The 20,182-nt window shown below is 29.3% G+C and overlaps 6 protein-coding genes across 9 annotated transcripts in view; 3 read left to right on the top strand and 3 right to left on the bottom strand.

Moving 5' to 3' along the window:
* The first annotated feature begins 527 nt into the window (after nucleotides 1-527).
* Nucleotides 528-1,388, top strand: LOC113370534 (succinate dehydrogenase cytochrome b560 subunit, mitochondrial-like). The gene is made up of 2 exons (XM_026611215.1): nucleotides 528-946; nucleotides 1,052-1,388. The coding sequence occupies exons 1-2, from the start codon at nucleotides 607-609 to the stop codon at nucleotides 1,246-1,248; spliced, it is 537 nt and encodes a 178-aa protein (XP_026467000.1). The 5' UTR covers nucleotides 528-606; the 3' UTR covers nucleotides 1,249-1,388.
* A 256-nt stretch (nucleotides 1,389-1,644) lies between these two features.
* On the bottom strand, nucleotides 1,645-4,786 carry LOC113369753 (ankyrin repeat domain-containing protein 13D-like). Its single transcript, XM_026610315.1, has 12 exons — nucleotides 4,564-4,786; nucleotides 4,274-4,433; nucleotides 3,980-4,126; nucleotides 3,772-3,915; nucleotides 3,516-3,699; nucleotides 3,297-3,438; nucleotides 3,113-3,218; nucleotides 2,926-3,014; nucleotides 2,693-2,861; nucleotides 2,473-2,634; nucleotides 2,198-2,381; nucleotides 1,645-1,840 (listed from the first exon to the last, which is right to left on the bottom strand). The coding sequence occupies exons 1-12, from the start codon at nucleotides 4,660-4,662 to the stop codon at nucleotides 1,645-1,647; spliced, it is 1,782 nt and encodes a 593-aa protein (XP_026466100.1). The 5' UTR covers nucleotides 4,663-4,786.
* On the top strand, nucleotides 3,609-12,104 carry LOC113369752 (signal transducer and activator of transcription 5B). 3 transcript variants are annotated; one of them, XM_026610312.1, is made up of 16 exons: nucleotides 3,609-3,706; nucleotides 7,582-7,721; nucleotides 7,818-7,985; nucleotides 8,065-8,206; nucleotides 8,272-8,392; nucleotides 8,455-8,564; nucleotides 8,663-8,841; nucleotides 8,954-9,163; nucleotides 9,255-9,473; nucleotides 9,553-9,676; nucleotides 9,786-9,914; nucleotides 10,001-10,107; nucleotides 10,221-10,382; nucleotides 10,481-10,761; nucleotides 10,891-11,044; nucleotides 11,830-12,104. In XM_026610312.1, exons 2-16 carry the CDS (start codon nucleotides 7,594-7,596, stop codon nucleotides 11,969-11,971), a joined length of 2,376 nt encoding a protein of 791 aa, XP_026466097.1. In that variant the 5' UTR covers nucleotides 3,609-3,706; nucleotides 7,582-7,593; the 3' UTR covers nucleotides 11,972-12,104. The 3 variants fall into 3 exon arrangements, with proteins under 3 accessions (XP_026466097.1, XP_026466096.1, XP_026466099.1); XM_026610311.1 differs by lacking the exon at nucleotides 3,609-3,706 and adding an exon at nucleotides 7,187-7,382; XM_026610314.1 differs by lacking the exons at nucleotides 3,609-3,706; nucleotides 11,830-12,104 and adding exons at nucleotides 7,187-7,382; nucleotides 11,167-11,206.
* Nucleotides 5,659-6,782, bottom strand: LOC113369754 (ras-related protein Rab-39B-like). Its single transcript, XM_026610316.1, has 2 exons — nucleotides 6,403-6,782; nucleotides 5,659-6,268 (listed from the first exon to the last, which is right to left on the bottom strand). Exons 1-2 carry the CDS (start codon nucleotides 6,508-6,510, stop codon nucleotides 5,720-5,722), a joined length of 657 nt encoding a protein of 218 aa, XP_026466101.1. The 5' UTR covers nucleotides 6,511-6,782; the 3' UTR covers nucleotides 5,659-5,719.
* A 1,157-nt stretch (nucleotides 12,105-13,261) lies between the features above and the next one.
* The window catches only part of LOC113370020 (vacuole membrane protein 1-like), a 69,764-nt gene continuing 62,843 nt past the window's right edge, over nucleotides 13,262-20,182 (top strand). The window contains exons 1-2 of one of the 2 annotated variants that reach the window (XM_026610663.1): nucleotides 13,262-13,400; nucleotides 15,870-15,963. In XM_026610663.1, coding sequence (XP_026466448.1) covers nucleotides 15,955-15,963 — 9 coding nt within the window. In that variant the 5' untranslated portion in view covers nucleotides 13,262-13,400; nucleotides 15,870-15,954. The remainder of the gene's footprint in view (nucleotides 13,401-15,869; nucleotides 15,964-20,182) is intronic. The other variant, XM_026610665.1, reaches the window with a different exon arrangement.
* On the bottom strand, nucleotides 13,419-15,454 carry LOC113370022 (splicing factor ESS-2 homolog). Its single transcript, XM_026610667.1, is given in 8 exon segments — nucleotides 13,419-13,808; nucleotides 13,875-14,015; nucleotides 14,083-14,276; nucleotides 14,339-14,530; nucleotides 14,590-14,888; nucleotides 14,891-14,917; nucleotides 15,005-15,158; nucleotides 15,228-15,454. Coding segments are annotated over 8 exon segments (1,476 nt in total). The 5' UTR covers nucleotides 15,393-15,454; the 3' UTR covers nucleotides 13,419-13,504.

Raw genomic sequence — 20,182 nt, 5'->3', positions numbered from 1 at the left:
GCGTTTTAAGACGCAGAAAATTCGGAAGGCCAGAATGAATATTGTTGCCTGAAAGGTTATCAAACAGATTACACCTGTCCCCACCCCTCTAATCCTACGCTGGTCACAGTTAGTAAGAGTCCTAGACAATATAATGATATGGGTTGGTGTTTGTAGGGCATTGGCATAAGCACTCAAACGAATCAGTGTGAGTGGTTAGTGTTATTATTATATTATTATATTGTCTAGGAGTTAGTGTGTGAGTGTTGTGCCACAGAAGACGACGCAGGTCCCAGCTAAAGGTCAGATCATTGGTTCAAACGACCAGAATCTAATAGGAATTTTCTTATTAGATTCAAGTCTTTTGCATGTTTCGATTTCATACAACATATTCTAAGAATAAAAATGCATTTTCCAATTTGTAATTTAAGAAGGGATTTGAAATGCACTTGAATCACTTGCCATACTTCTCTATTTGAAATATTTCCTCTCCCGCTAGGCAGGTTCGGTAACAGAGCGATCGAATCTTATGTCATCCATAATGGCAATACTGTTAACAATTGACATTTCTATTGTGTAACTGGATCTAATTTGCAGTTTTAACATAAATCGTTAGCAATTAGCAAGATGGCTTTGCAATTAGCTAAAGGCTTGTGCAGTAGAAATCTTGGAAATCAAATAAGTCTTTTGAGAAATATACCGAAGATTACAAATGTCAACTCGCGTTGTGTCGTTATCAGGGCAGAAAAAGCTCAACCTGCTGCTTTAGAATCTCATGATGAACGTAATATGCGTCTCAATCGACCGCAATCACCACATTTAACTATTTACGAGATTCAGTTAACAAGTACTCTTTCCATCACTCACCGAATGACAGGAATAGCCTTAACTGGTTATGCAGTAGTTCTGGGTCTCGGTGCTTTAGTAATGCCCCATGACTTTAATCATTATGCCACTATGATTGAAGGTATTTTTAGAATTTACTCTGTTATCTAAATTAATACCATATATCTATCATGAGAAAGCAAATTATTCAAATGTATCAGAAATATTTAGATTTTGTATGTTTTAGGTTTGCAACTTAGTGCTCCATCATTAATGGCCATTAAGTTTGTGTTAGCTTATCCTTTTGCATACCATATGGTCAATGGCGTTCGTCATCTTGCTTGGGATGCAGCTAAGTTTTTAACACTTAAAGAAGTTTACTCAACTGGCTATGCAATGCTTGCCGTTGCTACAGTATTTGCTGCTGTGTTAGCTTCTCTTTAAATATATTTCATATTAGTCATAAATAATGTACATAATTAATTAAAAAATATTTTATGAAGCTACTTGCAATGTTTGTATCTTAAAAAATTATAATTATTTATTTAATTCTCATATTCTATTTATATCGGTTTTCTGTCATCACAAACTTCTCATTTGTTATGTTATTGCAGCTATGCAAATAATAAAATTAATCTTTATATAAAACTTTGTATTTCAAAAATTAACAAGTTTGATTACTACATTCAAAATACTTTATATATATTAGTCTTATGAATTGATTATTTTTATATATTTCTATTTCACCATTAAAACTCGGCAGCAGCATGTATATTTTAAAATAAATATGGGATTGCAGTGGGTTGTTGATGCACATGATATATATTTAAATATCATACACTATTTCTCCGTCAGTGATAATTCTAAAATTTCTTGTAGAATTTGCTGTTCTCTTTGGCGTTCTCTTTCTAAGTCACTCTGAGCCTGTTGACTTAATAATAATGCCAATTCCAAATCACTGTCAGCAGTATCTTGTGGTATATTTTCTTCTGATGTTACTTGTATTGCACTCCTAGATAAACTCTCTTGTATTGCCCTTGAATTCCAAAAATTATAGTTTTTATATGACTCATTAAATCATAATGCACACGCATGCTTGTTGCACATACACCTTATACCATGCTAGAATAATAACATAGATCCAAAAGAGGGCTGCTGTTAATTCCTACATGCAGATTAAGTTCTGATTCATATTTTCATACAATAGATTCAGAAATATATTTATCTCTTTACCTTCAAAGAAAGCAATGATATTTGCCAAAAAACGACAATTGATAATTGCAAGTTTGGCTTTTAATTCTCTCTACATCTCCATTTATTTACTATATATAACTAGTTAAACATGCTATCCATTCTAGTTTGCAATTGTTGATTTATAATAACTTTAGTTTACCTTTGTAATTCTTTCTCTTCATCTTCTACATTATTGGACGGAGAATTTGGTCTTTGGCCTCTAAGTGCCTCCCAAATATCAACCTGATCATTTTCACTGCCAGCTTCAATTAGACTTTGTTGAATAGCATATTGTAAAAGATCATCTTCGTCTTCAAAGCTGTGCTGCCTTCGTCCTCCAGGTCCTAAAGTATTTTATTTCATATTCATATTCTCTAACATTACAATTTTTATTTAAATATATCTTACATGTAAAATACAATTTTAAATTCATACCTATTTTTACATAATGTGGTGGTGCCACAAAGCATTCATCTCCAACAATACATGTTATTTGTGATTCTTCTTTAATTTGACTTATATTATTCACTGGTGTTTCTAAGGCAAATATGTTGCCAAATGTTATTCTAGCGTTTATTACATGGAATAATGGTATTTCTGTAAATGCAATTCATAAGATCACAAATTACCTAATGCTAAAAAATCTAATAATTACCTATTTTAACAGGAAACCCTGCTGGAAGATGCATTGTTATAAAGTCTTTAAGTTTATTAATATGAGGTGAAGCCATTGTGGCCATCAAATCTAGTATTGGCATTATTTGTTGTTGCAATTGCAATGGATATTCCTCACAAAGCCATAAAGTTGCCCTAAACTTTTGCACCTAAAATTTGTGATAAATTTTTAACATGTATTATATACAAAAGTACTTCTGCTATTTTTTTTACTTTTGTTGTCATTTCTTTCGGTCTACCAATGTCTCTGCCCATTAAATCTTCTTGAGAAAAATATTCTTCAGCTGTGATGTTTGACACATCTAAAGGTAAAATATATTTATTTATAAACATTACATACAAAATGTAAAAAATGTTCCATTAAAGAGTTTGATATTGGGAAAATACTCGTAAATCTCACTTGTGTTGTTGTGAATTCGCTCTTCTTCAGCAATTGCAGATGCAGTTGGTTCTTCATTTTCTGCTAGTCCAAGTAAATTCTGAAAAGGTGATTTTGGACTCCTAGCCTAAAAAAAATAGTAGTAGCCTAAATTTAAGAATAGAAATAGTTAAGTAAATACAATGTGAAAATATCAAAAACTTGCCTTAATTTTGTCTATCTCAGAAAGATGTTCAGTACGTGTTCTTGTTACAAATTCTACATTACTTGCTCCAAACACCTTGCAATCGTACCCGTTCACAATTTCTGCCTTGTCTGATCGCCAGCCCCAAATTCCACTTTTGTTTCTAACAATTCATATTACATTTAAAACAGCTGTTTATAATATTTATTCACTTAATGGCAATGTAATTAAAAATTTTACCTTTCAAAGCTTATTTTATCTGTATCAATATGATTTGTACAGATGGGTGCAGTTAATCTGGCTGACAATATATCTTCAGAAGGTATTAAAGCTCCATTTGCTGCATCTGGTGATAAACTTCTGAGAGTTTCTAAAGCTACAGTACAAGTTTCATGATCAATCTCCATCAATGTTGCAACATCATCTAAAAGGTATAGTTTATAATGTAACTTTAATAATAATCTAAAACATTTATGCCAAAATAATATAAAATTACCTTCTCCTTTGAATATATATGACCTATCACCACGCTGCCAGTTTGTGTTATCAAATCCAAGCAAAGTTGTATCTATTCGAACATTTGATCCTTGCTTGTAAACTCTATATACATCACTGGGGCACATACGAGACACCAGTGGCACTAAAATTAACCAGTGGAAATAAATTAATTATGTTATGATAAATTCAGAGCAGTTACAGCTTACTCCAACTGGTAAATTCCCATTTCATCTCTATATAAAAATCAGGAACATCCTTCAACATTTGTAATAACTTGGGAATATCTCCTACTCTACTGCTATGTCTTTGAATATCACGTTGTTCCAATACCATAGATAACATTTCTGGATCACCTATATTTGAACACAAGTGTTTATTGAGCCAATTTTTTTATTATTGCTTAAAAAATAGATCATTAAGATACACTTGAGTATAATTATTTACTAATTAACAAAATATAATTTAATAACAATATAATATATGACTTTCAATTGTATTACCTGTTGCAACAGCTTCTTGCACAACCGTCCATCCTTCAGCATTAGAAGCATTTGCATCAGCATTATTTGCAAGAAGAATTTGAGAACATTCTAAATAACCCAAGGTTACTGCGAGCATAAGTGGTGTTCTTCCACGTGGATCTAACGCTTCTATATAATGCTATATTAAATAGAAATAAAATATGCATATAGACAGACGAATATAAGATTTCTGAGTATTTAAAATAATTGCTGTTGACTTTGCATATGAAATACAAATCTGAGCCATCAAATTATTAAAATTAACTCACTTCATTTTTATCAAGTTCAGTTTTAAGTGATTCATAATCATTGTGCCAAATTAACCAATGTAGAGGATACGCGTCTTTAATACAGTCGTTATTAGTCATGTTATTATTTATATAATCATTTAATATTTTAATTAAATTAAGTTCTTATGTATAACACAACATCCTAAACGATAACACTAAAAAACTATGATATGGTAAATCTTAAAAATAATTTATCAACCTCTTTGAACACTATTAAATATTTATTAATAAATGATCGAAAATATAAAAGTTTTACTGCTACTTTTCTACATGTATAAAATTACACCGGCGAAACGAAAGTGACAGATGACTTGACATCACGTAAATGACAATCAACATTTGCGCAAGAGAAGTTGGTCACCATGAATGCATAATATTTTGATAATGTCTAAGTTGGTAGCACTGGCTGTTACTTTGCGCAACGTATTTGAAATTTTACAGTATTGTAAAATAAAAAAGTATTGGAACTGGATCATAAATAAAGTGAAACCTCGCCTGATCTTCTAACCTTATACAACTAGACAATTTGATTTAAATGTATACTAAATGTGCTTCATTTATAATTATAGTTGCTCAAGATTAACACTGGCTCTCCACATAATATTGATGGATGGATTACACAGATATTTATATTGCTGCAAATAATTATAAAGAAATGGATTCAGGTAATATCAGGTTATAAGTGTCAAAAGTGCAGTATTGTTAAAAAATATGATTTTATTATACCTAAGTCTAAAAAGCTAACACATTTTTAAAACTAATTTCATAAAAATAAATGTAACTTCTTTCAAAATATTGAGTTTTTATACAAATTCGAAAAAACTCAAATCATATATATGGAAAAGATAGAGTTGATGGAAGAAAATATAACAAATTCCAAATAATAAAATTAGTATAACAACATATTATCAATTGATATCAATAATACCAATGACTAGGCTAAACTCAAAATGAACTAATTTTCTAATAACTATTAACTATTAATTAGAGAAATGGAATCTATCTTTAGTATAATATAATCATTATGCAAAGGCTATATCAATCGACTTTAAATTATTATGAACACCCACTCTCATTAGTAACAGCAAACATGTTCCAATGACGTTTGGTATTTATTACAAATATTTTAATAATATTAACAACAAGAACTTTTTGCAGATTCAGCTTCAACTAAATTATAGTCCAAAGTATTTGGTTTTGCAAAACCTGTTTTGATACCATCCCAACCTTCTTCAATTTTATATTCTCCTGATAAAATCATGTTGTAAATTTCTTGTGTTACAACAGAAAAAGCTTCCTCAACATTGTAACCGGTACGAGCTGATGTCTCAATATGATGCAAACCATTTTGCTCAGCAAAAGCAAGAGCTTCTTCTTTAGATACTTCTCTTCTTCCGCCTGTGCTAAGAAGATCAAGTTTACAACCGATAAGAACAAACACAGGTTTATGAGGCTCTATATGTCTCTTAGCTTCCATCATCCACAGTGGAATATGTTCAAAACTTGCACGATTACAAATATCATACACAAGTAGTGCCCCAACAGAATTTCTATAATAGGATTTTGTAATTGAACGAAATCGCTCTTGTCCAGCAGTATCCCACAACTGTAATTTAATTCTTGTTCCATCTTTCACTTCAATAAGACGTGCAAAAAAGTCTACACCGACAGTCGGATCTGATAGCTGAACAAAAATAACTTCATTTTAAATTAATGAACATTTGAACATATGGTTCATAAATAATATAAAAAATATATGTGCACAAACACAGATTTGATACATATATAAATATATATTTTCCATTTTACATGTCATACCTCAGCAAAATTTCCATCAGTAAAATATTTCAGTAAAGAACTTTTTCCCACTGTACTATCACCAATTAAAATTAGACGAAATTGGTAATTAAAAATTGGCTCCACCATATTCTCTTCTGTAATAAGAACTAAAATTGCTTGTCATATGTGTCTATTTTGAATTTATCATATTTATAATTCAAAATCGTGAAGATAAAACTCGTATTATCTCTTATGTAAATGTAAACTTGCGATGAACCCCTTACTCCAAAATAATCGAAGTTGCAAAATATTTAAGTCGTATACAATAAACAAATTTACTTATCCCCATCGTGTGTTTAGTTACTTAAATGAATAAATATATTTTGTAAATATTATGTAAACAATAAATATACGTGCTACGAAATATGAAAATTCATTAGAACATAAATATAAATGACAGCACAGTAATCTACGGCCATAGGTAAATATATATATAGAAGAATCGATTACAATGATGCAAACAATATGTGGGCGCCATGTATGAATTAATTTTGAACTTCTTTAAATCATTCATGTAATTCATTTAAAATCCGAGAAAGCCAAAATAATTTTGACATTATATAAGATTAATGCTATTCTGTAATGTGTCTGATAGTTTTGTATAAAACATAATTATCTGTAGAATAAAAATAATTCTGGCATTCGGGCCTACAATTTTTGACAGGTAGTCACTTAAACTTCTTCTATGGCATACCATTAAGTCACGTGATCGTTATCAAATGTTTTATCTACGCTATATCAATAGTATGTCTGAATTCTGAGAAGTCATAAATATTTGTTTGGTGTGCATATTTAACGAGCTTCATAAAAAGATCCACATAAGAATATTCAAAATAACACAACTACTTTGAATAATGGTGTAAAATGTTTTTCAGTTAATGTAAAGTGTGTCAAAAATTAAATATAAATCTACTAATGCACATAAATTGTGCATAATTTTTATATTCTTTTTTCTAAAGGTACTGTAAACTTTCTTCTTTTTATATTTGATGAATTATTCAAATATGTTTTAAAATTAATAACTAATAGCTTGTTATGAATTAATATCTGTTATCAGTATTTATTTATCACCAACTTTTACAATATTCTTCACATGTCTTTATATCATATGTTTATTTATTTGGCAAAATGCGATTTGGTGTAAAAATACTTTTACAGTGAAGTAAAATCATGTCGCTGTGGGCTAAAGCACAACAATTACCCATTGAATCCTTACAACAAATTCAGCAAATATATGGTGCACATTTTCCTATTGAGGTTCGACACTATTTGGCAGGATGGATCGAGGAGAAAATGTGGTATGCCTTTTTTCATATTATAAGCATTTATATTCACATTTACATAACATACTAAAAAATTCCAATAGTTTTTATACTTATTACCTTGGTTTTAAGGACCGATATCGATCAAGATAATCCTCAATATGAACAATATGCCAATACATTTGTAAGATCTCTAGTCCAGGAACTTGAACAGAGAGCATCTACATTAAATTCAGATGAAATGTTTCTTGCAAAAATGAAGTTGACCGAAGCTGCTAAGATGTTTGCACAAAAATACTAGTGAGCTATAAAGGATATTATTAATGTTAATTATACCAGGAAATATACCAGAAAAAAATTAACAATATTGGCTTTTCAGCAACAATCCGTTACAATTGTTTAATTATGTGCGACATTGTTTATCAACCGAAATGCGTCTAGTGCAAGCTGGAGGAATGACTGGAATTGATTCTATACCCCTTGGTGTATTTGGTTTAAATTCTAACACAATTGCAACAGAGGTATATGTTTACTATATATCACTTTTGAAATTATGTATCTGATATATTTTAATGCAATTTTACAGATTCTACAGGAATTAAATGTACTACGTGCAAGAACTAAAGAGTCTGGTGAAGATTTACGAAATATGGAGCAGGAGCAAGAAAAATTTGCTATAAGCTACCACAACTGTACAAAAATGAATGGTAAAAACAGGTTTTTCATATGTTTCTTACATATAAATTCATACAAACTTTTAATATTTCAGCAAATTTACAACATTTGGCATCCTTACCAACAAAAACGCAACAAAATATAGAAGAAGAGAAGAAAATTAGATATAATAAAGAAATGTTAGAAGCCAGCTTGAATCAAATGGTAAATGAGTATGCAATTTAATACTGCAGTTTCGTGCAAGAAAAAGCATTAGTATTTACTGAATTGGGCAATTGTTGAAATGTTTTCTTTTATTCCAGGTTGCTAGACTGCTGGAGTTACGGCTATCCTTAGTTGATAAATTGAAGGGCAGTATAGACCTTGTCAGCAAATTACAGAGTAAGGTTTTAGAAGATGAGTTGATTCGTTGGAAAAGGGAACAACAGTTGGCTGGAAATGGTGCTGCTTTCAATAGTAATTTGGATAGCATTCAGGAATGGTTAGATACAAACTAATGGAAAATATAATAGTTCACAATTAAATATTTTGATTAGTCCAGAAATATCATTTTCTTGTTTGATATTCCTCAATAAAAGTTAAATATCACCCAGGTGTGAAAGTCTTGCTGAAATAATTTGGTTAAACAGAACACAAATCAAGGAAGTTGAAAGATTGAAACAAAAATTAGCAATAGATCCACCAGGGGTGCCTGATATGTTGCCATCTCTTAATAGCCAGATCACACAGCTCTTGAGCTCTTTGGTGACTAGCACATTTATTATAGAAAAACAACCACCTCAAGTGATGAAAACCAACACAAGGTACTGTTCTCAATACATATTTTAATTGATTTTAATCAATATTTCAATAATGGGAGACAAAATTTAATATGTTATATTAAAAAACTTTTAGATTCACTTCAACTGTCCGATTGCTGGTTGGTGGAAAGTTAAATGTGCACATGACTCCTCCTCAAGTAAAAGTTACAATTATATCTGAAAATCAAGCTAATGCTCTCTTAAAAAATGACAAACTGGGTGTGAAAGCTAATGACGCATCTGGTGAAATATTGAACAACACTGGAACCATGGAATATCAACAAGCAAATAGGCAACTAAGTGTAAGCTTTAGGTAAGTGCAATAATTATACAATTATGTGCAATAAATATAAATTTGCTTCAACAAATTTTGTATGAAATATTTTATTTAGAAATATGCAACTAAAAAAAATTAAAAGGGCAGAGAAAAAAGGCACTGAAAGTGTAATGGATGAAAAGTTTTCATTACTGTTTCAATCACAATTTTCAGTTGGAGGAGGAGAACTTGTATTTCAGGTAATATAAATATTTGGCAAAAAAATTATTATGCTTTAAATAAATACTCTTTTATATATTTTTGTAATATAAAGTAAAACATGAAGAATAAGAATATTTAAATGAATAGGTCTGGACATTATCTTTACCAGTGGTGGTGATTGTTCATGGAAACCAAGAACCTCATGCTTGGGCAACAGTTACATGGGATAATGCATTTGCAGAGCCTGGTCGCGTTCCATTTGCTGTTCCTGAGAAGGTATATTGTTTTTCATTTATCATCATTGCAACAACAATTTACATAAATGCTTATATTTATGTACATATTTACTTTATCATGTGCAGGTTCAATGGAAATTTGTAGCAGAAGCTTTAAATGTAAAGTTCCGAGCAGCTACTGGCCGGCAATTAACAGATGATAATCTAAGATTTTTAGCAGAAAAAGCCTTCAGGTAATTTATATAATTACATATGTGATTTCTGCACACATCCTGTAGATTTTAACCTATTTATTCCGCAGGCACTTTATAAATTCAATTGATATAAAATTATGTATTTGTTATAGAGCACTTCAAGGACCATCTCTCTCTGATTTGAGCAATGCACAATTAAGTTGGGCACAATTTTGTAAAGAACCTCTTCCTGACAGAAACTTTACTTTTTGGGAATGGTTTTATGCTGTTATGAAACTTACAAGAGAGCATTTACGGTCACCTTGGATTGATGGGTAAAAACATATTCTATTCTATTTTTATTATTTTTGGTTTATATCTTATTTCAACCTTTCTTCAAAGAAGCAAGCATAAAATAAATATTCTGATTTAGATCTATCTTGGGTTTTGTGCGTAAGAAGCAAGCAGAAGAGATGCTGCAGCGTTGTTCTTCAGGCACCTTTCTTTTGCGATTCTCAGACAGTGAACTTGGTGGCATAACTATTGCATGGGTTGGAGATGGAGATGGGGTTTTCATGCTGCAACCATTCACTGCCAAAGACTTTACAATTCGTACTCTTGCTGACCGTGTTTCTGATCTACCACATCTCACATATCTTTATCCTGACATAGACAAAAATACTGCATTTGGAAAATACTATACACGATTTGATGGTGAGCAATAATGCATTGAATAATAGTTTTTATTTATTTGATCAAATTTAAACTTAAGATCATCAGTAATATTGAAGTATAAATGAAGTTTTTTTTTAACTCTATTATACTATGTGAATTTGAATTTAGATAATGATACAAAGAAAGATGGTTACGTACGTCCTTTATTGATAACACATGTACCTGGTTTTGGTACACCAAGCACTACATATCCAAACACACCTCAGTCCCATTATTTGCAAAGTCCGGATCCAAGTCGAGATACACCATCTGTAGCTAGCAGGTAAGGAAATAATTCTTTTTGTTTTAATTTTTTTGGAATGAATTGTGGCTTTTTTAAAAGATATATGTATATTGATATATTCTTAAATATTTCCATAATTTAAATTACAAATATTTTTACAGCTATCACAATGTGATGCAACTCTGAACTTTACCTTTGTATTATTAGAAGATTTTGTGAAAAACAATACTTTTGATGATCATTCATAAAATATGATTAAGAAATAATATTTTAATATTAATTTTAAGAAACAATTCATAGTATTTTTGTATTTTTATATATTGAACATATAACCTGTGATCTAAATTAAGCCTTAATTAAAATATATATAATAGTTTCTTTAAGTCATCTTGATGAAACTTTCTTTATTAAATACAGTATTCTGTAAAGATAAATGAAGTAACAACGAAATATTAATAACCAAATAATAATAATAAATATTATTGATAATGACTCTCTAAAAACATGTTTTTATCGGCAGTATGCTTGAAAATAATGTGCCTTTTTCTTATTGAGCATTATTGACTTAATCACATGCTTGAATATTGTTTATTATTATAAGCTGCATTTTTCATGGCAGCACAGACACAAACAGATGAAATGGATTTTTTAAAACTCTCTTTACTTGTTTACTAATTTTCTATTTCATAAAACTAATCTAATCTAATGCTTGAATTCTAAATTCTTTCAAAGTCTGTGCTGCCACTGTTATTTTGCATTTATAATTTTAAAACTAAAAATCCTAACAATAAAACTAAAAACATAACATCTGTTTGTGTCTGTAGTTATGGTGGCCCGGGAACTGTTGGCACTGCCGCGGGATCTGTTGCTAATGATATGGATTATTCAAATATGGATTACTCGCAACAGCTTGACAATCTGGATGCACAATTAGATCTCGGTGTTTTACACGATTTAATTAACTAAGTCAAACAAAAATATTTTATCAGTGTACATCATAGGTGATTTTAAAACTAATTTTTAAAGTATTAGACTAAAGGTTTGGACATAATTATGTAACAAGCTTGAAAACGATATACTGTAATATTGAATATCTTAACGGCTACAATATTACATATATATATATATATATATATATATATATATATATATTCTTTATTGCAGTGTCGTTTTTAATTTGCTCTGCTATTTTATACACTGTTTCCAAGCATTTAAGAATAGATCTAATAATGTTAGATAAGATTTTAAAAGTTTCATGTTTATTAAAGTCAAATAATGTTAGTAATTCTGACAAAATAATTTTTAAATATTTGTGGTTATTTGCATGGTTTCGAGATATTCCAAATTTTAAATTCTATTAACAAAGTTAAAATTGTTACTTATCATTTTCATGTGCTATTGATGTGATTAACACGAATGCGTTGTTTGTAAGCTTAATTGGTCACGATTTATATAGTGATTCACTACTTATTTGATTCTCTTATTGAAGAAATTTTGCACATGATTTTAAAATAATTGGAGTGAGCTAATATTTAAGTTAAAAAGTTTATTTTCCAAAATGAAATTTAGAAACATAAAAGATATTTTTATATAAACAAGATATTTTAAATTAATATTTTTCTATATATTCATCATTATGAAGAAAATATTTTTCTCTAAAGATAAATTATGAAAGATATCGTCTATATACAATTTTTTTTCAAACTTGTTTGGTCAAATTATAGGGTTATGGTAAATATGTGATATTGTTAATACTTGAATTAATTCAATATGAATCAAAATATATCCAATGTTAATATTGTCGATGATACAATTTAATAAGTACCTTATTTGTTTTATCTCATATAACTTAACACTTACAATAGCAGAAATTTATGAAATAGCAAATATATTAGTGCCTTGGTTTAGAAGTAGATCCTTCTGATTTTGTGAAGATTTAGAATATGTGCGTACAACTAAATTTAGAATTTTGAATAGTTCAATGTATATCTTTAAACAAATTATAGTGCTATATTGATCATGCCATATTTTTAAATTTATATTTGTTAATAAATTTTATTTCTGCTTCATACCTGCATTTCAATTTAGTGTTATACAGTGAAGTCAGCTCAACTATATTTTCTATTAAATGCTTATTATGTAATAATAATATCTAAACATTTTTTAAAGTAAATTTAGAATATTTATCAACCTGACACTAAAAAAATAGTGTACTTTTAAATAACTTCATATATAAATATGATTCAGTTAACATTATTACAGCAGATAGTAATGATTTTTTATTGTCAGTAGTTGAACATGAAAAATAAAAATATAATAGTGGTATTAGTTTATTTATTTATATAAAATAAGGTGTTATTATATTTACAAAATTCTCTTCAAACTTTAAGTAAAGGTAAGAAAGTAAAAATTAAATCTAGAACATTATGTACAGTATTAACATGAATATGATTTTCTCTTTATTTTATAAATATTAGTATAACCCAGATCAATTTAAATCTAAAAAAAATCTGATGCTGATTTTCTGACAGGTGGTATCTTCAATAAATCGTCTGTGAGATTGTTATTAGCCCCTGCAGTAATAATTTTTGGTGTAGATTTCCTATCAGGTGTGGATTTTATTTTAAGATTTACAGTGGGTGTTGTTTTATGTTTTGGAGTTGAAAATGATTTGTAGACTGGTGATGGTGTTGATATACCAATACTTGAAGGTCCTGACACCAATTTTCCTGTCACCAAGCGTCTAGCTGCTGGTGACATAGATGCCAATCGTTCGAGGCTAGATGAAGGTCTTGGAGATGGGCTAAAACAGAAATTATCACAATTTTAATTTAACTTTATGTAATAATTATTTATGACTTATATTTACCTAGTCATTTGCCTTTTAGCAGCATCCATTGCTTTTTTCTTCAAACCTCTATGCCTTTCTCCCGCCTTTTCTGCTAATGCCATTGCAATTTTCTCTCTTCTGGGTTGTTCAGCTATTTTGAAAGCTGGGCCTGAACTGGATCTAAAAATTTAACGCATTTTAATTTCTGAATTATTATAATTCTGCCTAAACATCATTCACAAATTACCTTAATGGTGTTCCACTTCCATCAAGTCGAAAAGGAGTTCCTTCAATTTCACCCCAAGTCATTAGGGGGCTATCACCCATTGCTGATGGATTTGGAGAAGGTGTTGCAACAAATCCATATCCTCTGATATCAGCCCTAGTTCCAGTTGTTAATGTGTTGCCATCAACTCCTATGCGACCATCCAAAGTACGTTTCTTAAACAAAAATTACTTAATGAATAATAATGTTAAATTACGTTATGTTATTTGTGACATACCTGCATTTTTGCAATTTCTGAGATGGTTTCTTTACTTTGTTGTTCATCAAAAGGATTACAATTGAGTCTTGTGTTACAATGTGAAATTTCCTGCTTCAATTTGGCCATTTCGATTTTCTCCTCTTTTGTTAATTCAACACTATCAGGCACATACATTATATAATTTTTATTTGTATAGGTCCAAGTATGCAACTATAATTAACAAAATGAATCATTTTTTAATCAATATTATAATAAATTAATTAACTTACTGTTTTTGGTTTATCTCTCAAAGCCAGTTGTTCTTCAAAACTAGGCAATGTTAACATATCACTCAGAAGTTTGGGATTCTTATCTTCAACGCCATATAAAACATTAAATTTTTGACGCAATTTCATTTCTGCTGCATCCATTATATCTTGAAAACTCATGTTATCTTCACTTGTGTGTGTACATAGATATTCATCTAAAGATTGTTTTGGTTTCGTATCATTATTCATAGAATTATCTTCACATTCATTGTTATATGCATCATTGGATAATGGATTAGGAGTTTCATTTGGTTTTGTATCGGTGTATCAAATGTAGCTGGACTTGCCACTGCAAATAAATAACAAAGTTAGTTATTCAAAGACTTATGCAACATACAAATGAATAATATAATTTAATAACTGTGATTGTTAGTACCTCGTGTTGAAAGAGGTTTTCCTGAACTATATTTTGCATACAATTCTCTCATTTTAACAACATCATTGCGTTCAATTGCTTCCAGATAATCATTCTGAGCTTTAAGCTTTTCCAGATCTGGAAAAAAGTCCCGTTGGATTATTTTACCTAATTCCTAAAATAAATATTGATATTGTTATTCATTACTATATTAATAATATTAGTAATTTGTTAATGTTATTACCTCTATATAGGTATCCTCATCTAAAACTTTAATCTTTCTTCTTTTTGGATTTTTTTTAACACTTGCTGTTAAAGGTTTTTTGAAAACTATCTCTGATTTATCTAAATTTGCCATTGCTTGCAAAGCACCTTGTCCAGGTTTATTATCGTTTGCTTTTTCTGACATATTGTATATTATTAACTGTTATGGAAAATATTTTGTGTCTAGTGAAAAAAATAATATAAATATAAAACATTACTTAAACAGATTTTAGTTGAAATGTCATTTTCAAACTGTAAAGTTTGACTTTTCGACGATAGATAGAGTCAGTAGAGCTTGCGACGTTTGAAAATGATAAACGTTTTTATTGGAGTGTTTATTTTGCAAAAGACGAATTACTATTACTTTCTAAATGTATTTCGTATTTTATTCTTGAATTAACAGTAACTGGTTTAAATTAACAGTTAACAGTTTAAAATCTGCAATTACAAAACAAACTATCACTCTAAACAATGTAACCGCGATTTTGACAGTTGTGTGCTCATGGTTTTATTTAAACAGTTTCTACAGTGTTGATAGAAATACTTTTATTTTTATATTATAACAGTTTATTGTACAAAATGTCAATAATTTAACAAATTTAAAGCATGTGTTTAATTAAAGTGTTTCGTTCTTTAATTCGACGAATTCAATTTGAACTGCAAGAGGATCATCAAATAAGTTGCTGCAGCTCCTAACACCTGACAGAATGGATTTGGTAAGTACTTTTTTCCCCTTTATTAATGAATTGTCGATTTATTCTTACTTACGTTATACCAAAGTGTAAAATCCAAGGGAAACATTCCACATGATGACAAAACTAAATCCCTGTGCATCATTTGGAGTGAAAATGACATTAGTCGAGGTTTCAAAGATGTTGGCGTTGCGTCGCTTATCAGCATTTCATGGACAATGTCAGTACTTCGTTTTGCCTGAAATTTAGGAAAAAAAAATCACAAAATAAAAATAATTGCCAAACTATCAAGAAAAAACGCCTTAAAGAGATCTAATTGTCTAGAGCCGAAAAAAATCATGAGGGGCAACGCGATTTTGGTTCTATGGCCGCACGAAAGGCTAACTTCACTTTAGATTGTTTTTGAGATCTATAACTGTCTATAACCCTAACCCCAAGTGAAATTTGATATCATACTGCTTGATATCGAGCTGGCCAAATCGAACCCTGAACTAGATTGTGATAACTCACGTTTATAATAAGATTTTAATTTGTACCATCATTATTTTATTAACTTCCCGTAGGATAAGTTACTGTAATCGTTCAAAAATCAAAATGAAATTTTTTACATTTTTTCACGTTTGGAAGGTTTCTGAACATTTTGGCATACCTTAGAAAAAATGGATGTGTAAGTGTATGTATACGAGGTCTGTTCAAAAAGTACCCGGAATTTTCGTTTTTTCAAAAAAATATTTATTTATTCGTCTACATTAATGTGGTCCCCTTCAAAGTAGTCCCCCCCAGATATAATACACTTATGCCAGCGTTTTTTCCAATTTTCGAAGCACCCTTGATATTCACTTTTTGATATGTCCTTGAGCACTCTCAGCGATTTTCTTCAATCGAGGAAAACCGCCGTCCTTTCATGGGTCTCTTCAACTTTGGGAATAGGAAAAAGTCACACGGAGCCATATCTGGTGAATTTTTGCACTTTGCAACACTTTATTTCATTTTTTACGCAAAATTTAATACAAATTCTTTGACTTTTCAATTCTTCCATTGTAAAAATCGCCGAGCTCAGAAAAACACGTCGAACCTTAGCGACTACCACAGACAAAGTAAACAGTGAATATAGCTGAAAATTTCATCATACTTTAGGGGCATGTATACCAACACAATAAAAAAAAATTTTGACAATCAGACACTCCAGACCCGCGAAATTTAATTATTAGTAATTCCGGGTACTTTTTGAACACACCTCGTATATGGATACAATTTTTTTCGGACGCACGGATCAACCGATTTGAGTGGTTTAAGAAACATTCGATTCCTATTGATATGAAGATGTGCTGATTAGTTTTTGGCAAAGGCATGTCCAGCCGTTTCGGAGATACGGTGCAAATAGTGCACAAAATAGAAATCGAGTTTCACCACTAGATATTTCTAGTTTTTACTTACCTCCATTAAACATTTGTCAGAAGCCTTACAAATTGATAAAAAAATGAATTGAGAGTATGAAACCCACCAAAATATCCAAATTGCGGATTTTATCGTTAGTGAATTATATAATAGTAATGAAATAGTGAAATAATAAGCTTGAAATAATACTGTAACAAATGTTATAAGAACATAAGAACTTAATATTATTGAGTAAATATGTTTTAACTGAAAATGTAAATTGCTCAATGTACTTATTTTCATTAATAAATCTCCTATGTTATTACATTTCAAACGATTTATAACTTTTTTCTTTAGGAAACGTTTTCTTAAACTATCATTTACTATTTTAAATCGAAAACTTAAGATCGATAATAAAATAAGATAAAAATTGATGCAAATGCAGAAAATACTATTAGGAATAAAATTTGCTGATAAATTTGTCCAGACAAAAATAAATTCATTATTTATAGCATCAAGTTCTAATTGCAAGGATACTATAAATATAGAAATGTTTATAGCAAATGACCAGCAAGTTATAAAACAAATATAATTCTTTATTCGCCAATTATGTTGTTTTAAACAAATTTTATAATTTTTATCGAACTGGTTTATTTTCTCTAGCCAGTTTTTTATACTTTCTTTAATAATCACACCCATATATTGTATGTAAATTATAAAAAATAAAGAAACGCAATGTTGACATAGAAAAGCAACCATATCCAAGGCCTCAAAAATATTTGTTGAAAATAATTTATAACTTGAATAAAATAAACAACATAAGTAGTATGTATAAATAAAAAAAGATACGACTTGCGAAATTATTTCAGTTGTTGATGCCGAACAATGTATATTTAAAGCAATAATTCCGAAGAATTTTGAAATTATGAAAATTGTGATCAAACATTCAAAAACATTCTTTGGGAAAGATTTTTGGTTCATCCTCTTAATAAACTTTTGTGGTCCCATAACTTCTATTAATAATTAATATATTTTATTAAGAATTAACCAAAAATGTTTTTACTTTCAATAAATAAATTTGAATCAACACACTAGAAAAATTTACTTCTTTCATTAACCACTCAATTCCTTACATAAAATTATTTCTTACTAAATTGATGAGCAAATGTTATCATTTAATTAATACTTAATACATTAGAAATTAGTTAAACCTTCTTGGATCATTAATCAGAAATATGCCAATAATGCTTTCAAATTAATGAGTGTTATTGTTAATTAATAATTCATAAATTATATGTAAGATGTTTACCTCCAAATTGAATTCTTGAGCAACGTATATCATGATGTATAAAACACAATGCACATAAATAACAAAATTGATGAGAGATAATTTCATAAATTGGTTCTCAAAGGATGAAGTTTTGCTAAGGGAAATAAATATCCAGAATCCATAAAAAACTGTTATAATCAATATACTTAATATAACAGTTGCATTTACTATTCCAGTCATGTATAAGAATAAGTTTCGACATTCGCAAATATCGCTTTCAATATTTAATAAGTACTTTATTTGACGCACAAGTTCCTGGTTTATTTTCCGATTTTGTTTTAGTCTTTGGAATTTCTTAATTACTATAATATTAGTTGTTCTATATAAAGACATGAGAAAATAAAACGTGATTGTAGAACAAGAACAATATGCAACTATGCTTAAAAGTGGCAAGGAATAAGCTATTAATTCTCCAAGTACTATACTATCTTTAGAAGTGATGTTAAAAGTTATGTATTCAAAAATAAAACATATCACACACCCGGTGAACATAGTAATTAAGCAAATATTAATGAACATCTTTTGCTTTTTATTTATTGTAGCAATACCTACAGAATTTAAATTATTTTCAACATTCAATAATTTATTGAACAAAAATTCCGTTTTGGTGGAAAAGTAGTATCTATTAAAATTATATGCAAATGGTAACAAAAATCCGGTAAAAAGTAAAACAAAATCGGATATCTCTTCTAATGAATTTTTAACAAAATCCGAGTAATTGTACATAAACAATTCAGAAACTATAGCGTAAATATAAAAACATGAACAAATCATACTGCAAATTGTTTCTGATGAAAATCTACGGTCCTTAATTTTCCGCGTTTTTACCACAGACAATCCGAGATGATCCGAAATAAAAAATGTTGTTGTTACATATTTTTGTAAATTTTTCACTACCAAAAGTTTTTTAAACAAGTATTTACTTTTTGTGTTTTTCATGTTTTATATAGAAAACGTTGCACTACGTATTAAAGGAATTAATTTTAGACAAAAGGCGAAAATAATGTGTTACCTCTGATAATTAAGTTAATTAGAACTACGCATTAATCAATTAGTTTAGTAATTTCTTAACAGCAAAAATATAAATAAATAAATGTAATGGCCAGACACACATTAATGAGTACAATGATACTAAAACGCAAACTCTACAATATTGTAGTACTTTGGAAATATGTTAAATTTTGAATAATAGATACCATCAAAATTTGGGCCACGCTATTAGGAATCCATCTTGTGCTTGTACATCTGAATTCATATAATTACAGATATCATAAGTACAAAATTAGTTCATATTGAAAGCAAAACTTTATTTTAGAAATGAACATTCAAAATTTGTATCTAAAAAGCCAAAGGTGAATTATTAGCAATTAGTCAATTATTTACACGTATCGGGAAGTTTATCCAACTTGACTCAAGACAAAATCCTACTTACACCTAGCTTTATTATTAATGTACTTGATAATATATTATATATATATATATATATATATATATATAATGTTTACCTCAAAGTTAAATTCTTGTGCAACATATATC

The sequence above is a fragment of the Ctenocephalides felis genome, unplaced genomic scaffold (assembly GCF_003426905.1).
Source record: "Ctenocephalides felis isolate EL2017-DRISC unplaced genomic scaffold, ASM342690v1 CF-g0.4_SCAFFOLD_01492, whole genome shotgun sequence".
Classification (NCBI taxonomy): Eukaryota; Metazoa; Arthropoda; class Insecta; order Siphonaptera; family Pulicidae; genus Ctenocephalides; species Ctenocephalides felis.
This window is presented reverse-complemented; position numbering and strand designations above follow the sequence as displayed.